At 37.4% G+C, this 20,348-nt stretch overlaps 1 protein-coding gene across 1 annotated transcript in view; it reads right to left on the bottom strand.

The window, feature by feature from the left end:
- man1a2 (mannosidase, alpha, class 1A, member 2) overlaps positions 1 to 20,131 on the bottom strand; it is a 136,497-nt gene extending 116,366 nt beyond the window's left edge. The window contains exons 1-2 of the mRNA XM_052148391.1: positions 19,316 to 20,131; positions 14,265 to 14,734 (exon numbers count right to left, since the gene is read on the bottom strand). Of these exons, the coding sequence (XP_052004351.1) occupies positions 14,265 to 14,575 (311 nt within the window). The 5' untranslated portion in view covers positions 14,576 to 14,734; positions 19,316 to 20,131. The remainder of the gene's footprint in view (positions 1 to 14,264; positions 14,735 to 19,315) is intronic.
- Between the last annotated feature and the right edge of the window lie 217 nt (positions 20,132 to 20,348).

The following is a 20,348-nucleotide window of genomic DNA, read 5'->3' as shown; positions in this document are numbered from 1 at the left end:
AGAGATATTCGGGTGCAAGAAAATCGTAGGGTGAAGTGTGGCTGTGTCCGAAATGGTTTACTCATTCACTATTTCCTATATAGTAAAAGGCAGTGAGTGAGCAAAATGAGTGAATTCAGACACTGACGTATACACCGAGCGTCAGAGCTCTGGGGCTGTTGCAGAAACATCACCATTTTATTAAATGTAAATTATTGTATTGTATTTATTTGTTATACTTTAATATCTTTAAACTCTAAAACAAGCTGGATATTGGATGGGGGCATAGGTCCCTCATCCAATCAAATTATCATAACCTACATGTTATAACCAAATATTTAAATAATTCAAATGTATACTCGAAATTAGGGATGAAACGGTTACCGGTGTAACAGTAAACCACGATAAAATTTCCCGAAGGTTAGTATTACCGGGTTACATTATCATTAAAACAGTGACAATGAAACGCGATTATCGTGATTTGTAAAAATGCTGTCCACACACACCTAGCATGAGTCTGCGGCATGGGCGCATCATGCAACATTGTTATTGTTTTTTTAGCGTGAAAACATGGCGCAAGGCTATAACAGCGCTCGGGAGAATTTTCAACCTTCCAAGAAGACCAAATCAGAAGTGTGGTCATATTTTGGATTTTATAAGAATGCTGAGGAAATAATTGGTAGAAGATGGTAACTCTGTCTGCAGAGCTTGCCAGAGGAAAGTCGCTGTGAAGCGGGGCAACACGTCCAATCTGGAGTCATCTTCGAGACAACCATCCATCACTTTATAGTGCATGCAAGGTTAGTTAACTTTTAGCTCAGTGCATGAGTTGGGGAAAAGTACGAGGAGAAGTAAATAGTTAGACACAATATTTAATTGGGTTGAAATAATTTCTTAACTTGTAAAAAATGCAAGCTTCCGCAAAGAAAAAGTTCCTATAAAGTGCATTGCTTTGAGCCACTTTCGGTCTTAGTATAAGAAGCATCCATCGATGTTGTGTGCACAGCTATAAAAGACAAACTGATGCAGTGTAATATCAGGGTTTACACATGATACATTCCTGATATTCAATAGGCTATTTTGAACAATCATACAATCTAAAGTATCGCCATCACAACTGCATTACGTCCCACATATTTGTTCAACAACTTTTAACGACCAACTGAACTTGATTGTCATCTAAAATTCATTTGCGTCATAATACAAATTTACATTTTCTGAAGAATCTCAGCAAATGCTATCCGAAGTAAAGAGTGTTAGATTTTAAATGTTCAAAAGCTAGTTTTCTGAAAGGGAACTCATTGGACAAATAGTTCTGATAGTTTATGGTCTTGAAAAGTGGAGAACATTCTGAGAATGTAATTCCGCCGACTTTTTTCATCCACAGAACAGGGTAAGGCTAATTTAAGCTTGTGTTAAAAAAAATTAAAAAAAGGCATATATTAGGTCTAAAAAATAAAATAAAATTTGTTTGGTAATAATTTGTTTTTATTTAATGCTTTTTTCGTTTGTTAATTTATTTTATTTAATACAGGGAATTCTGCTGGCATTTTTTCACAAGTAAACTAAATCATTTTATAGAATTGGGCTATATGTTAATGTTCCAAAAAAAACACACTGATGTTTTTCTCCTAGTATTGTGCATTTATTTTTAATTTAAAACATATGTGTGCATAGAAATTGTTTTTTTATTATAGGCTAATTCCATGACTGCCACTAATTATTTTGAATGGCGTGGAAAAGAAACTTAAATAAATAAACCGATGTCTACCATGATTAAATTAAATCACAAACAGTGACCACTCATTTGTTCTTGGTGCACTTGTTGATTTGCATGATATGAGATATTTGTGTTGGCACTCCTGGAAGTGTCATGATGCAGATGTGTTCGCAGCATGGGATCTATATGCTGTTAAGATCAATCCATAATCGCATACAATAAATTGACTTTTAAGGATGTATACCTTGTTGTCATGATTAACCAAGGCTAACAATTGGGGTAAATTTTGTCATTTGAAAGTGGTTTGGAAAGTGTTTCCAAACCAGTTTTTCGTGACATTTGAAATATCGACAAAGAATTTATGTGCTAGAGTTAAACGGAAAATGATTATGTCGACACTTGTGAAATTTTAGCGATAATTTGTATTTCCATCAGCTTAATTTTGATGCCCTAAAACTTTAATAATAATAAAACAACTCCAATAATTATTATTAGTTATTCTTCATTTAATACTCCCTTGTTTACAAATTGTATTTGTTGGCTGTTGATTTTCAAATATAAAACCTGTTCTAATGATTTCAGTGCATCAGTAATTTTTGAACATTTTCATCAAATTAGAGTGCATTTGTGGGTAAGAATGAGTGAACAAAAGTAGGGAAAAGTGGCTCACTCAGCATTCAGACACGCCTACCAGATGGCGTACACCTGAAATAGTGCATTATATAGTGGATAGGGGGCAGCTTCAGAAAATCGGTTTCCAAATCTCTCCTTATTGACAAATTAATCTAGATCTGACAAAAGCTTTTAAAGATCAAATCATTAACATTCTTCTCTGCATATTGCCCCCTGCTGGGCAGGGAGAAGAATGTCTAGCATAAATTACAAATATTGATCTTTTTCTCACCCACACCTATCAGATCACTTCTGAAGATATGGATTTCACCACTGGAGTCTTATGGATTACTTTTATGATTCCTTCATGTGCTTTTTGGAGCATCAACATTTTGGCACCCATTCACTTGCATTGTACTGACCCACAGAGTTGAAATATTCTTCTAATAATCATTTCCTTCAGCAGAACACAAATTATGATAAGATAATTTTCATTTTTGGGTGAACTATCCCTTTAAAGTGATAGCCATAATTTAATGTTCTGTCATAATGTCCCAACCCTTATGTTGTTCCAAACCCGTTACCTTGTGTATTCTGTGGAACACAAAAGATGTTAAGACAATGTTAGAGACTGACAGTCTCAGTCACCATTCACTTTCAAATATATATATATATATATATATATATATATATATATATATATATATATATATATATATATATATATATATATATATTAAAAAATAAATTCACTGACAGTAAAGTGACATTCTGTCAAAAATCCCCATATTGTGTTGCATGGAAGAAAGTCATACAGGTTTGGAACAACATGATTGTGAAATGACAGAATTCCCATTAATAATAATTCTGTAACACATGTTAAATGTGTAATATGTAATGGAATATAGGGTAGATAACATCCATTAAGCCATTTGTAAAAGTAACGATTTACTCACTACTTCAGTACTCTTAATTGGATACTGGATATTGGGGGAGTGGTAGTGGCATAGTGGGCTAAAGCACTAAACTAAAGTGGGCTAAAGCACTAAGCAGAAGGTGGTCAGTTCGATCCCCACAGACACCACCATTATGTCCTTGAGCAAGACACTTAACTCCAGGTTGCTCCAGGAGGATTGTCCCTGTAAGACACTTTGGATAAAAGCATCTGCCAAATGCATAAATGTAAATGTACTTTCTTACTCTTCCTCAAGTAATTTTGTTAGTAGTTTTACTTCTACTTGAGTAATTTTTTAAGTAATTGTAGTTTTACTTGAGTACAGTTTTTGTCTAGTCTACCAACCTCTGGTAGGTGTTGTTGTGGAGGTGGTCAGGTGCAGATGTGTGACATCACAATATGGAGGAAAAAGCAGGAGCTGGCATCTCATCAAGCATCCACAAAAAGAAAACAGAATCAATTAGGCGAGTCTGATCATGGCAACTTCACAGAATGACTACTGTAGCAGCAACATTGGGCAAGATCCCCTTGATTAATTAAATACATAACACTGCCCAAACCAGACAGGATGCGCAAGATTCCAGCAACAACAAGCATATCTGTCCAAACTGTATATAACAATGCTGCGCGACACAGCACAATCACAGCCAATCAGAATATCTGTGATGTTTATTGTACAGTTATGAGGAGTGAGATTTTGGACCAGCTCATCGCCGAACAAAACAGAAACCAAGCGATCAACAGAATGTAATGTGCCTCATCACCGTCACTGCTGGTTAGGACAAAAACTCCTTTGATATCTTTGTGATACCGTGTTACTTATTGCATTGTGTCTGGTTAGGACACTTCACTTAAATCACATATCTTGTTTATTTCAATGGGTATCGCGATGCAAACATACAAAAGAGCAAAAGCCCTTTCATAACACCCTCATCCGGACAAGACATCCCCAGTAATATCTAGATATCTCCTTTCCAAATCTGACAAACTTCACTGATGTTAGGCTAATAATTTTAATTCAAACTTTGTTTATAAATAACAATTCTGTCCAAACAGTGCTCAAGACTGAAAAGATCAGTCTAGTGTGGTGATCTACCTGACACAATGGAAAAATAACAATGAGCAGGCCCAGGTAAAGAACACCATACCCTGATTGAGCATGGCACACTGATCTGCATAACAGGACGCAGGCTGGTTCAGATCACAGTGCCCCCAGGGGTAGAGGCGGATGAAACCGTGTTTGGCTCCAGAGCTTGCGGCCAGGATGAGTTCTTTAGGTCATGAGCGAAAACAGATGGGCAGCAGCTCCAATAAACATGACTCAATATTCATGTACAACAGTGACTTTGATTCTATTAATTAACAAAGACTGACATATAGTTTAGCCAAAAACAGACAGAGCAATACATAGAGCTTAGGAATAAGGTGTAATCAAAAACAATATTGGATAACATTTTGGAGAACAATGTCTATACACAAATAAAACATATGGTTCTTTTCAAATGGAACAATGAGAACATTTTAGTATTCTATTCAAATTGTATTTTTAAAGCAACTTTCACAATATTTTGTTTAAAAGCAGATTTACAAAAGAACAATGCCTCAAAACCCCCAGTGAACAAGCCAAATGAGATCATGGCAAGGAAAAAAAGTTGTCTAGAATGAGAAGAAAACCTTGGAAGGAACTGAGACTTAATAAAGAGAGCTCATTCTCCAATGGCTGGCACTAAACATTAGGAAACAAAGAAAGTGTAATTTATCCTTATAATAAATAACAACAGGACTGAGAGTCCCCCAAGCATTTGTGATCAAAAGATTGTTTCATTATATTACATTACAACTTCTTCCCTATATGAATATTTTAATTCTTACCTGCTCATCTGAAATTCCTGCCTGGCAGCTGTCATCACCCTGTCCCTCACTGTGATATATCTACAGTACATAAGCCAGAAATAAAACTAACAATATTTTACATCACCTTTAACATCTCCAGTGAACAGGTGGCCTGTATTATACATACAGCACACATACATAGTATGTGTATAAAGTATATAAATTATATTGGCATGTGGCCACATGTATTGTAAGCAGGAGGATGGACACACCAGACTGGTTCCTCTCAAGGGTTATTCGCTCCACCAACTACATTTTATGGAGTTTTTTTTTTTCCCCCTTGCCACGGTCGACTTTGGCTTGCTCACTGGGAGCTTAAAGACTTCTAGGCATGATTTTCTGTAAACCTGTTCACATATGCGAGGAGCTGCATTTGACAGTGGAATATAGTTTGTTAGAACAATAATGTTATGATGGACAAACTAATTTAATCTGTTTGCATAAAATAGTGTTATGTAAAATATACTGAACTGGCAACTTTAAAACTCTTCTACAGTCTCTATGCCTTCCCTAAAATAACGGGAAAAATTGAATTGTATTTATTTAGAATAATTTGATCATTTCCCATGGCACACCTGACAATCTTTCATGGCACACTAGTGGGCACGGTGGTTGGGAAACACTGGTTTAGGTAGCCAAATTGTATTACAGAAGATCTGGCTGACATCTCTCAGACAGCCACGGTTTCTTCTCCCGTTTCCCACATTCACTTTCTTGGAGTGCGTGTGAAGGGCGGGGAGACAGCAATTAACAAAGATTCAAGAATCAAGTTATTGCTTACATTTGAAACAGGAAGCTTTACATCCATCCAACCTGATATTAACAAATAAATCAGACAATGCACAGGAAATTTAGTGATATCCCTGCAGTTGTTGTCTTGACCGGTCTTGAAATAAAATCCAGAGTTCTCTTTGTCTGAGACCGAGACAAGACAGAGTAAAAATGCGGTCGATTCCGAAACAAGACCGAGACCTTCAAAAAGTGGTCGCGAGACAAAGATGTTTACTTGTATATTTATCTGACCTTTATGACACAACCATTACGGTGTTTCTACACTAGAGAGCACACAAAATAATTTTTGCCAGTGAGAAATACATGAACTGGGTTTGAATGTAATTTTAGACTGTGATGACATTAAAAGAATGCTAAATATCCATTTTATTCGTGTACCCCCAGGGGTACGTATGCCCCAGTTTGGGAAACACAGTCATAGAACATTCCTATCCTGGCGGTCAAAAAAAAAAAAAAAAAAAAAAAAAACTTAATTTATGTGCATAAAGTAAATAAAAAGTTTTAGTCTGTTCATATTCTCACTGGGGGATTTTTACACAATGGCCATTACAGCATTCCTATTAGAGGACTAAGTAGTATGTAGTTGTTACTGAGGCTTTTAGCCAAATGATTGCTCATCAACTTGTGGACATATGCAAGGTTTCTGAAATAGTAAACAATATACAGCAAATTAATTAGGCCCACAGAATTATCTCTAGTATATCACATTTGTGTTACACTTGCACAGATTCCTACTACTCCAGACTAAAACCTTTATAATAACAGCAAAGTACCACATCATTTTTTATTCAGTACAGTTGTATGTAGAGTAGCAATATTCACAGATAGCAGTGGCATTCGGTTGAACTCGGTGGTGAAGTGGCTCAGACTAGAAGCACAGGCCAAGGGATGTTCAAATAGATGAAACACAAACCGAACGCAATGATCTTGATCTTATTCTGAGAAATGCTTATAAGAGAGAAAGACGTAATGGCCAAATTCACACCGAATGCTTTTGCAACAATCCATTTGTTTTTCTATGTAAACGTGAACTAGACGAATATCTTTGGTTCCTTTTATTTTGTTTACTCAGCGTTTCTTGCAGGAGCTCAGTTTTTTTAGATGACGTGTTTAATTAAAAAGAACTTTAAAAGCATATTGACAGCTGCTTTGTTAAACTGTATTTATTGTGCAGTGTCTAGCCTTTTTTAGTGCAAGAATGTGATCGATCTGAAGTCATCATTTTACAGTGAGGATTAAAATAAAAAAATAAATAAAGTCATTGAAATCAGATCCGTTTCCGATTTGTTTATACGTTTCTCTCGGCTAAAAGGTTTTCTGCATGTTCAATTCCGACATTTACCTGAATTGTCATCACAAGTATTTGGTTAAACCCTAAATTATGCACATAATTGATAAAAGTTGACTGCATCTGTTCTTGAACTGCGTTTAAATATGAATATGGAATCAAAATGTTAAAATAACAACAACAAAAAAAAATATTCAACAAACAAAAAACCTTTAAATGAACAATCTGCATCTCCATGTCCTCCATGCAAGCCAATTCTTCCTGCTTATCTCCAAATGTGATCTACTCCCTGCACTTTTCCTAATTGCAGATACAATTATTAAACCTATTAGCATTAATATTGTGACATAATATATATGGACTAAAAATTCTATGTTTTTCATTTCAGTTGATTTCACTTTACAAAAGCTTACCAATTAGAACGAAATAAAAGAACTGTTAATAATGTACTTTGTAAAATGACAGTACTATACGCTAATGGGTGGGTGAAATACCAGTTGCAGTGTTGCTAGATATGGCAAGAAATCAAGCAATGTAGTCTGGTAAAACAAGCCCAAAATAAGACACTTTCATCACCAAAATAAGTGAAACAGTTCAATCTTTTTGCATTCTGGAGGATTTATCAGCACAGAAATCATAAACAGTTAAGTATCAATTAAGTATAACTTTATTTATAGATCTGCTTCAGAGTCAAAACCCGGCAGCATCAAATCTCCATTAATGCATCATATCAAACAATAAATGAGTGAATTGTATCTGGATTAGCCATGCATGTACTGTATATGTAATTATAAATAAACTCATAAAAAAAAAAAAAAAGTCTTCTCACGTTCAACTGCTTTTATTTTCATTACCATGAACAAAGATTCAACAACTAAGAAATAAACTTAAGTTTCACAGATATGTGACTAACAGAAATGGAATAATGTGTCCCTGAACAAAGGGGGGGGGTCCACTCCTCGTGGACTGCAGCGGATTTGCCAGTTCTTGCTGTGAGATGTTACCCCACCAAGGTACTTACATGTTCCCAGACATTTCTGGGGGAATGGCCCTAGCCCTCACCCTCACCCTCCGATCCGATCCAACAGGTCCCAGACGTGCTCAATGGGATTGAGAGCCGGGTTCTGGCCATGGCAGAACACTGACATTCCTGTCTTGCAGGAAATCACACACACAGAACGAGCAGTATGGGTGGTGGCATTGTCATGCTGGAGGGTCATATCAGGATGAGCCTGCAGGAAGGGTACCACATGAGAGAGGAGGATGTCTTCCCTGTAATGCACAGCATTGAGAGTACCTGCAATGGCAACAAGCTCAGTCTTATGATGCTGTGACACACCGCCCCAGACCATGACAGACACTCCACCTCCAAATCGATCCCGCGCCAGAGTACAGTACTCGGTGTAACGCTCATTCCTTCAGCGATAAACGCGAGTCCTCTCAGTGGAGAGCACTTTTTGCCAGTCCTGTCCGGTCCAGAGAAGGTGGGTTTGTGCCCATAGGAAACGTTGTTGCCAGTAATGTCTGGTAAGGACCTGCCTTACAACAGGCCTACAAGCCCTCAGTCCAGCCTCTCTCAGCCCATTGCAGACAGTCTGAGCACTGATGGAGGGATTGTGCGTTCCTGGTGTAACTCGGGCAGTTGTTGTTGCCATCCTGTTCCTGATCCGCAGGTGTGATATTCGGAGGTGTTGTTACACATGATCGGTCACTGCGAGGATGTTCGGTCCTTTTAGTCTCCGTGTAGCGCCGTCTTACTTTTGGCATTTTTCAGAGTCAGTAGAAAGGTCTCTTTAGTGTCCCAAGTTTTTATAACTGACCTTAATTGCCTACTGTCTGTAAGCTGTAAGTGTCTCAATGACAGTTCCACAGGTGCATGTTCATTAATCGTTTATGGTTCATTGAACAAGCATGGAAAACATTGTTTAAACCCTTTACAATAAAAGGTGTACATTTTTTTGGATTTTTACAAATTTATCTTTAAAATACAGTGTCCTGAAAAAGGACTTTAGTTGTTAAAAAGTTCTTCAACATACACAAGGGGAAATTAGGCAAAGAAATGTGTGATGCAGCGGTATCCTTCAGGATCAGTGAACGAGTAGTTGGCTTCGGGAGTCCATATAGAATATACTTAATGTGCAAATATAAATAGCACATATATACATTTATGCAACAGAGCTCTTTACTCATCTCACTCGTTTTTTTTTTTTTTTTTTTAAATGAACCAGTTATGCCAAATTAGGAAAATAAATTATTTAACAGTGATCAATATATTAATCTCTAACAGATGAAGGTGCGGGCAGAAGACTGGTATAAATGTTTGTATAACAATGTTTGCCACCTTCTGTACAGGGGTGAAATAGTTTTTTCGTTTTTATTTATTAAAAGTACCCTGTGTGTGTAGACCATTTGCTGGAAGTTTGTCTCACATAATCATCACTGATTTGGTGTGGACAGGGCTTTAGCACAGGCCAAACATTTGTTTCTTGCAGGCCGGATGTGGCCCTTGGGCCACCTATTGAGGAACCCTCACCAAAAACATCATCGGTGCTAGGCACATATCTAAAATTTGAATACACAGGTTTTTTTTTTATTATTCAAATGAGCTTATTAATCTTAATTCTACAAATATTCAAATTGTAATATGACAGCCATACTGATTAAATGTATACCATGGATGCATGTGTTGCTTTGGAGTAAAGAGTCAAACAAATGCATAAGTAAAAGAAAATTCCTACATTTTTCTAAAGCTGCAGTGAAATGAATAATAGTACTTCAACATTTGACTTTAAACCAAACAACATCAAAACAAAATTGTCCACTCTAACTTCAATGTTCCATTGTGCCTACATATCTAGGGATTGGAAGACCTGGTTAGGGCATATCCTTTGGACAGGTCCCCCTCCCGCTTTCACTGGGTGAAGGGCTAATGATAATTATTTCAATAGAAGATGCCTCATGACTGCCTTGTCAAACTGCTGTTATACGTGCATGCATGAGTGTGACTGTCAAGCTAAGTGGAAGAGTCATGATAACAACAGCACAGAGAAAACACAAACATGGCTGTGTGAGAAAACCATTGCCCATTTACATCAAGCCTGTCTGATGGACAAAATGGAGCATGGAATATGACTATGCAGTCCAAGCACACACTAAACATGATGAATAAATGTTTCCATCTCCATAATGCCAGCGCCATCTACCATGCAGAGAACACACTTTGTTAAATAATAGGGATGGGCATTTTGTCTACTCGAGGGGCAATGACATGTACATAACTGCATATATAATAAGTCTGACAAACGTCATTGGTTGCTGCATTGCTTTTGTTCCAGTGTATCGTCCATTCATTATTATAGGCTGTTATAAAATAATCGGTTACAAAATGTACAAAAGATATTGTCATTATGTGAAGATTCACTGCCCAATTCAATGAAAGTATGGCCGTATCTGTCTGTTCTTCCTTCAGGTTACCATAGTAATCTTAGCAATCGTGCACCAGTTTTTTGTAGTGACTGTCTGAACTGTCTATTTTCAAATCGCAGTTGGCTTAACAGGAGGCACCATAACAATCACATTTTTAATATGCATGTTAAGCTAATGTTCAGCTTTGAAGATGATGCATTCTGTTCCATTTAACTGCACTCAGTCTAGATGTTTGAGACACTTGCAATGCATTGAGTCCACTGCCACACGCCTGGTGTGTGTTTCCCAAAGTGTTCGCTCCTGTGGGGAAAGCTGCGATGCTCCATATAGTGGTTACGATTATGATTCGATAACTGTTCCATAGTCGGATGTTCCACCTTTCAACTGGGGAATGTGCAACGGAATGAAACTTTGTCAGACTTCTAACTTGGAAACGAGCGGAAATCTTCAACTCCCATTTCGTTGAGATTAAGGTGTGTTACTTAACGCGAACATGTCAGCACACAAGGTTCACTTTTATTAAATAATATAAATTAACAAGTAAAAGTTCTTACATTAAAGAATAATAAAGTGTTTAGCAAATGTTTTGCAGGGACAGGTGCTACACTCTTTTGAAACACGGTTACACTCTTTTGATTATCGTAGTGATAGCATTGCATCGTCAGTTTGGTTACTCTGACAATCAATGTACCCCTCAAAATCACAACGTAATCAATGACACGTTTGTGTTTAGTTGTCAGGTAAGGGTCACTAAATTTCAAATTAAGTGAGAAGTCACATCATGCATGATCACCATCAATTCACCCGCAGACAGGGATCCCATTACCTGTGCCTTGAAGCTATTTGACTTTAGTCCGAGGAGCATATAAATGCTTACCCTGGCAGAGGAGATTATATTTACCCAGGTAACAGCTTCAGGTGAATGTCAATTAACCAGAAACCACATCCTACAGGTGGAGCAGAACGGTTTGTATCTAGAGTCTGGAATGAATCACCTCCACACTTAATGCAAATATATTCTAAAATGCATTACAAGGGTTCAGTGCCTACTCCTACAATGAATTAAAACAATTAAAATCAACAGAAATTAATGAAAACAAATTCAAAACGTTGCAAAAAATTCAAAATCACTTCAAATTTTACTTAAGAAATGTTACTGTTACTACAGTTATTAGTGGTGCCTGCAAAGGCAAGCATCACTATTCCCATTTCTCAGATTTGGGGGTTAAGGATCTAAACAAGAGGTCTGTGCAGGACTGTTTTCATTCCACTCCCACAAGTTCCTATCACTCACCAGAACGCTCTCGCTAAATTTACTCCATGTTCACCTGCACTCTGCCCGCAGTGATTTTCTTACTGACCGCGCTTGTTCCTACAACCCCGCTTTGTTTTCTACATCTGGCAAAAGCTATACAAGTAGACAATGTGTTCACAAAAACGTTTTATTTTTCTGTTATTGCTATTATCAGATGACTTGCCTGAGGTTGGTTTCTTTAAAACTAAATTCATAATTTTCTAGTCAGAGTTACACATCCACTGATGACAGTGTCCACGCTTTGCTCTGCCATTCTTCTAAAACCCTGTTTCCTGCCTGCCAGCTCTAAATATTGGATAATTTTGTGAATGTGCCGTGTGCACATTTATATTGCATTGTACATTTTTTGCATTCATTAATAAATAGCAAGGATTTCCACAGCAGATATTTCAGGCCATTCTTTGCCCACCCACTCACGTCCATATCTCATGACATCCGCTCCCATCTTTACCTCAGAAATTTAATACCGTTATGCAAGAAATCTAATCAGGTCCCACGGGTGGTCTGCAGGAATGACCTCTTATCTAAACAATTCCCCAATTTCAATTTCAATTTCATCACAACACGTCCCTCAAAATTTGTGCTAGACATGAATATCTAAAATCGTATGGCTTGTTGAGGTGTCATTAGGCCCATTCATTTTATAAGAAATCAGACATTGAATGTTGGTCAAGTATATGATAAAACCAAACTAAAAAGAAAAAAGAAATCCCATAGACTAGCATTAAAGGAGGGACCCAAGCCATTATCAAGTGCCCAGATTATCGTAGACTTGAGGTGAGGTTTTTGATTTAGCCCCCCCTTCACTTCTATTGTAATTGCCTCACTGTAAAAAAAAAGAATACATTTATTTTTTTGCAAAAAGGTGCGACAAGTTTAAATGAACTTGTGATAATCAACACAAGCTTCCAAATGAGCTTCCAATTTGTTTTGAGCCCAGAATATTTAAGACAGAAAGTATAGGTTTTATTCATGGTAGCACAATCTTTGGGATTAACAACGAGGCTGTGAGGGATAGACTTACCATCTCTTCAATGGCAAGAACGATATCAAGCTGTATAAAGCTCCTTGATCACATCTGATTTTCCGCAACTCCTGTTGTCTGGAGTTTTTAGGTCTACCGAATGTTCTTAAAAATATATTTTCAATATTTTGTACGCGGAGTGATCAATAGTCACTTTATACTGCAGTACAGCCCATTGAAGAGACTGCTGTCATTCCCGTTAAAAACCAAAGTTGGAGCTGCTGGGAATAAGGTCTGTGGAGATGGCAGAAACAACCCTCTGTAATGACAAAGCAGAAAACACTTTCTCTCACTGAAGTTCACTTAAACACTCAATGAATTGTGGTCCACAGTTGAAGAAACTGAAACACACAGAGAGCAGAACCACTGACTATGTGACTACAACTGGCTCAGGAGCAAAATAATTTTTTTTTTAATGTAGATTTGCTAAGAATAAAACAGATGATGAAAAAAAAAAAAAAACATCAGCACACAGAACGAGAAAACAAAGAACCGAGCAATCTCCCTCAAATGTGTTAGAATATAGAGAAGAGGGTCTGTTTATGTGTAGGAGTATTGCGATTCTCTGCCTCACTAATAATGTGCTTTTTTTCAAGACTGTGTTGGAAAGCTTCATAACAATATTCCTCAATTGGGAAAAAAAAAAACATTCGAAAGATTTCAGGCTCTACATCTTAATTCACTGACATGAAAAAGCTTTTTAAAATCACTTTATTAGAGAGCTGTTAAGAAAAGCACCAGCAACCTGTGAATAGCCGGTTTACAAGGCTCTCATTTTTATATGTGCTTGGCCTGAAAAGCAATTTTGAGGAATGTTTTTTTTTTTGCCTTCAAATTGCTTCGAAATACCTAGTGGTTTACGCATTACAAAATTAAGTAAGAACAAAATGTATGAGGAGTTTAATAGCATTTACAGATATTGCATTCATTGAACTATGTGGAACACAAGATACCAGCTGTTAGAGAACAAGTAAAAAATTGTTTCAGTGGCCCAGTAAATGTAAGCAAGTACATGGATTTGAATAATCAGATTAAAAAAAATAAATAAATAAATAATATCGGTAACACTTCGCAATAAGGTTCCATTCATTAAAATTGTTTGTAAAAGACCATGATTATCAGTTGGACTTGCACCAGCCTTTTACCAGTCCATTTTCAGAATAAAGTACGCAGGTAGTAAATAGATAGTATGCCACCTGTACACACAAATATAAATACATGAGGCGTGTTGAGGACATGAACTCATCTCTGATCTCTCACCTGTGCCGATGCTCATCGTGTGCTCCCACACCATGTATGACCTGTCTGCTGCCGTGCCTAGCCTCCTTCTCAGACTCAATGTGCGGTATCAACACGTCCTCCAAACCAAAGTCAAAACGCTTGTGTTTGGAATTGTCTGGGAGAAAGAAAAACGCTCCAAAGCACAAGGTGATGAAGGCACTGAGGATGAGGAGGAGTATGAACTTCTCCGAGAGCCGTAACGTAGCTCTATGGTGGGGGAATGAGGAGGCACCTGGCGAAAGGGTAGGTATCCTACGTCCCAGGAGTGGTAAAAGAGCTGGTGTGGTCATATTTTGCTAATGGAATATGGTGGGATAAGGCTCAAGGTTGTTTTGTATAAACCACACTATTATCTCATTGCGGCAAATGCAAGCTTTACTGCCAGATGTCCGTTTATCTCTTAGAAAAGGAAGCTGTCCTGTTCATCTGAAGAACCGATTCCTCTTACTCTGAAAACAAAAGGATACACATTTTCAGATACTGACTACCATGAAGCATTCAACAGAAGCTTGTTGTTAAAATTATTTTCAGTTTCAAAAGGCAATTATGTTGATATGCAGAAAGGGCATGATTCTTAACTTGAATGTGGGTGCAAAGAGGAATACAGCAATCAAAACGAAATACTGGAATGAACGAGAATTTTTCCTCGAGTATTACACCAATAAACAACAAAAATGGGCTTCCGTTTTAGGTTTATAAACAGATACGGATATTTAGTATGGGGATGTTCAAGTTCAAACGCTGAGCTAAAAGTGGTCAAAAATCTAAAGAAAGATATATATTTGGACCATCACACATATAGCATTGATTCACAATTATGTCAAATATGGATAGACTTGGTTCAAATGACTGCTCTGAGAAAACCAACAAGTGTGTATACTAAACTGTATTATGGAACTTCTTTGATTCAATTCAAACAAATGTCTACCTGTTGCACACTGCACTGTGACCTGCCTGCCACAAGCACTATGGCGACTGTAACCACCATGAATCTGCGCTCTGCGCTTGATGTCGAGGCATATCCGTGATCTGTGGAATGAGAGCTAAAGGTCACTGTGCTTTATCACTCTAGCAGGAACCTCTTATTTGGACATTTTTTCTTTCCACTTGCACTCGTTCTTTTTGGAATGTCTGCTGGGTCACACTTCTGCTAAACTATACCATTACTCTGGACTACACTGATGACTTTGGCTCTGTTGTTGGCTGTAGTAGGTATTTTGTGTTTGTCGTTATAGTGTTTGATTTGTTTACATGCATTTCTGTGTCTGAGCATTGGTTGAAAGCTAAAATAAACATGTTGTTATTGATATTATTATAGGTAACTCTAGCCCCTCTCAATGGACTCCTCACACTTCTGTGTTTTGGAATAAACAAGTAAACATTGCAGGGTAAACCTTTGATAAAGTAAATGGGATACCACACAAAATGTCATGTTCGCTAACCCATTTACTCAAACATAAGAAGAAAAACCATCACTATTAAGTTTCTATATTTTTCCAATGAAGAAAAAACAAAAAGAATAGATAGCGATGGATTATGACAGCCAGAAGAGAGTTGGCAAATTTACAGTCATGCACTCAGCTGTATTATAAATCTCATCGCATCTGTGGCAACACCTTTTTATAACCAATTCCAGAGTGATATAACGAATCATAAATCTTATAAACTTACACCAAATAATAAAAATTAAAAAAAAAAATTACAAATATAAAAAGGTTTGCTAGATTTACACTGCTAAATAATGTGAATAATAATATGGTACCACGCATCAATGGCCATGAGGGTGCGACCCGCTCAATGTAAAATTGTTCACCCAAAAATGAAAATAGTCATCATTTACTCACCATCATGTCAAACCAAGATGTCGAAAACTTTCTTCAACAGCACAAAAAGATTTTTTAGAAGAAAATCTCAGCTCTGTTGGTCCATTCAATTAAAGTGAATTGTGACCAGAACTTTGAACCTCCAAAAAACAAATCCAGAATAAAAGAAAACCATAAGAGTTAAGTTGTTAAATCAATGTCTTCAGAAGTGATGTGAAGTAGAAGGGTGAGAAATAGATTACTTTTTAAGTCCTTTTAAACCATAAATATCCGTTTTGACCAGGCCCGACCAGTAGGTGGTGAATGGTGATGTTTGTGAAGAATGGCCAAAACTCAAAAGAAGAATGTGGAAGTGAAATTGGAGATTAACAGACTTAAATATTGATCGGTGTCTCACCCACACCTATTATACCACTTAAGATATGTATTTTACCACTGGAGTCTTATGGATTACCTTTATGCTGACTTGGTTCTGGTCACCATTCACTTGCATTGTACAGATCTAGAGATATACCCTGTCTGAGAGATATCCTTCTAAAAATCTTTAAGTTCAGCAGAAGAAAAACGGTCATACACATCTGTAATTTTTTTCAGCTTTTATTTCTTTCATCACATTCCCAGTGGGTCAGAGGTTTACATACACTTTGTTAGTATTTGGTAGCATTAACTTTAAATTGTTTAACATGGGTCAAACAGTTTGGGTAGCCTTCCACAAGCTTCTAACCATAAATTGCTGGAATTTTGGCCCATTCCTCCAGACAGAACTGGCGTAACAGAGTCAGGATTGTAGGCCTCCTTGCTAGCACATGATTTTGTTGTTCTGCCAATAAAATGTATATCAGACTGAGGTAAGGGCATTGTGATGGCCACTCCAATACCTTGACTTTGTTGTCCTAAAGCCATTTGCCACAATTTTGGAGGTATGGGGTCATTATTAATTTGGAAGACCCATTTGCAGTCAAGCTTTAACTTCCTGACTGATTTCTTGAGATGTTGCTTCAATATATCCACATAATTTTCCTTCCTCATGATGCCATCTATTTTGTGAAGTGCACCAGCCCCTCTTGCAACAAATCACCCCCACAACATGATGCTGCCACCCACATGCAACACGGTTAGGATGATGTTCCTCAGCTTGCTATAGCCTCACCATTTCTCCTCCAAACATAGCGATGGTCATTATGGTTAAACAGTTCAATTTTTATTTCTTTAGACCAGAGGACATTTCTACAAGTAGTAAGATCTCTGTCCCTGTGTGCACTTGCAAACTGTAGTCTGTTATTTTTATGGTGGTTTTGGAGCAGCCTTTCAGGTTATGTCGATATAGGACTTGTTTTACTGTGGATATTGATTCTTGTCTACCCGTTTCCTCCAGCGTCTTCACAGGGTCCTGTGATGTTGTTCTGGGATTGATTTGCACTTTTAGCACCAAATTATGTTCATCTCTAGGTGACAGAATGTGTCTCCTCCCCGAGCGGTATGATGGCTGTGTGGTCCCGTGGTGTTTATACTTGTGTACTATTGTTTGTAAAGATGAATGTGGTACCTTCGGGTGTTTGGAAATTGCTCCCAAGGATGAACCAGACTGTTCTTAGCTGATATCTTTTGATTTTCCAGTGATGTCAAGCAAAGAGACATGGAGATTGAAGGTCTTAAAATACATCCACAGGTACACCTCAAATTCAGTACACCTCCTATCAGAAGCTAATTAGCCAATTTTCTAAAGGCTTGACATAATTTTCTGGAATGTTCCAAGCTGCTTAAAGGCACAGTTAACTTGTAAACTTCTGACCCACTGGAATTGTGATATAGTTAATTAAAAATGAAACAATCTGTCTGGAAACAATTGTTGGAAAAATTACTCCTGTCATGCACAAAGTAGATGTCTTAAACAACTTGTCAAAACTATAATTTGCTAATATGAAATCTGTGGAGTGGTTCAAAAATGTGTTTTAATGACTTCAACCTAAGTGCATGTAAACTTCTGATTTCAACTGTATGAAATCAATTTAACAGCCATGACCCCTCAGTCTATTTGAGACCATTTCAACTTGAGTTCTACTAGCATGAGAGTTTGGCTATATAGCTGAAAAAACAATTTAGGATGAAAAAAAAAAAACAGTTCTGTTTCTGATTCCTCTTAACAGCCATACAAGTACTTTTGAGAAAGATATACAATTTGGAAATAATAAATGCAATTAATGTTGGATTTACTGCCTTTATCTCATTATTTTGTAACAGGCTAATTTCATATTTTAACAGAACTGATTCTTGCAAAAGGTTTTAATGCAGACTGATTATTGCATATATGTTATTGCATTTAATTATATATATATATATATATATATATATATATATATATATATATATATATATATATATATATATATATATATACATACATACACACACACACACACACACATACACACACACGTTCATTTTTTTATAACATACAAATAATTACAACAAAATTCAGAATGTGTACCTTAAACAACAAATTGTCATATAACAATTAAGTAATTGCTCTGATTTAAGTTTCACAAGCCTCAATAATGAACATGAAATTAATGAACCAAAGAGTCACTGTGTTAAGTTATATACACCGGCCCTAGCCACCTAAGAAAATACAGACCAAAGAAAACCATATATCTAACTCAAACATCAGATGACATTAATACTGTAATTGGATAAAATTAGCTTGGTGTTGCATAATGAATGTTAGATAGAAACTGCTCTGGTAACAGAAGAATTCAGAAGGACTTGGCAATATGAAGAGATAATCGAGAACTGATCTTATTACACCCACCATGAGCAGATGTTGAGGCGTTCAGCTTCACGTCATCAGTATAGTGCGCTCAAACTAACAACTTTCAATGGCTTACTGATCTTCATCGTATGTGTAGGCATACATCATTTTAGAGATACTTTTCAAACGTATTATTCATGTCTTTGTGTAAAGCTTTTTAATAAGGTAATACGGAGTGCACGTTTAAAGTTAAGCGCATAATCTCATAACAATATATGTTTAGTGTATGAGCACCAAAATAAACTGCGCCTATCAGTCACACTTTGAACAATACTCATGACAGTGTGACACCTGTACAAGTGTTGATGCTTGATTACAGCGTCTAATCAAAACAGCCCACCTTAACTTTATCTTAGAAAAAATATGAATGTTTTAACAAAACAAATGCGTGCACATACCGTGAGGGTCTTTTTTATCATTCTGATCCATGATCCTCGCTTTGATCCAAGTGCTTCTTGATGTCCAGGCGCGTTGGGTCGTGTCGTTATCTGCAAGATTAACGATGACTCCGCCCTCACCGCCCGTTGGACTTATTAATTATGTAATTAATGCAATTCAAATGTTATCGGTCCAAAAACAGCTTGTTAAATCAAAAGAATACTATCACAAGCTTCTAAACATACCGCGACCGCATACAGAGCAATGTGTAATTACTGTGAAAGCATCAGAAGCTTCCGTAACGCTTTGTTGTATATAGAAGAGATCAACAAAGTTCCCCCGTGACATTATGCGTTTCAAACGGTAAATATCGCGGAGTGAACAGACGGTGTTTCAGTACAGGCCTGATCCACTTGATGCCGTGGCAACGTCTCTCAATGAGCCAACCTGACTAGCCTATCCAATAATAAAAGTAAGCCGTGGTGCTTCGAAACGTTGAAGCGGTTGGTCCTCTCTACATACTGCCTTGTTTTAATAAACAAATTAAACCTGTGCTGGACGTGTGCTGTGCCTTTTTTAAAATCCAGTGAAGGCATGTAGCTGGCAGTCGTGAAGCGGACCAATCCCGTCCTGCAGCTGCCGCATCACCTTGTCGGTGCCTCGGGATAAATCAACGCCATGGATCAGAAATCCACCATTAATGTCTGAAAGCACAAGGTGCCAAGTTTATGTCCATGTCCCTGCCTCGGAGCAATGAAACCTTTGAGATTACCACCGCCTCCCTTATGTCTTCGTCCCTCCTTTATTTCTGCAGCCGTGTGCGCCGCCAATCTCCAATGTCCAGGATGTTGTTACTGCAACAGTTACTCCTCCTCTCGGTCCGCCAACATCCCGTCAGCTGCCGGTTGGTAAACCAAGGGAGTGTCGCGCAATTACGAGTTTCGCTGTGCAACGTTGAATAAATGGAGGTAAAAGGACAGCATGGGTGGAGAGGTGAACAGCCAATCATAAAATGTTTACAAAAAAAAAAATCGAGGTTGCTGTAATGAACTT

This window comes from Xyrauchen texanus, chromosome 18 (assembly GCF_025860055.1).
Source record: "Xyrauchen texanus isolate HMW12.3.18 chromosome 18, RBS_HiC_50CHRs, whole genome shotgun sequence".
In the NCBI taxonomy this organism is placed as follows: Eukaryota; Metazoa; Chordata; class Actinopteri; order Cypriniformes; family Catostomidae; genus Xyrauchen; species Xyrauchen texanus.
The sequence above is the reverse complement of the archived record's forward strand: the minus strand, read 5'-3'. Positions and strand labels throughout refer to the sequence as shown.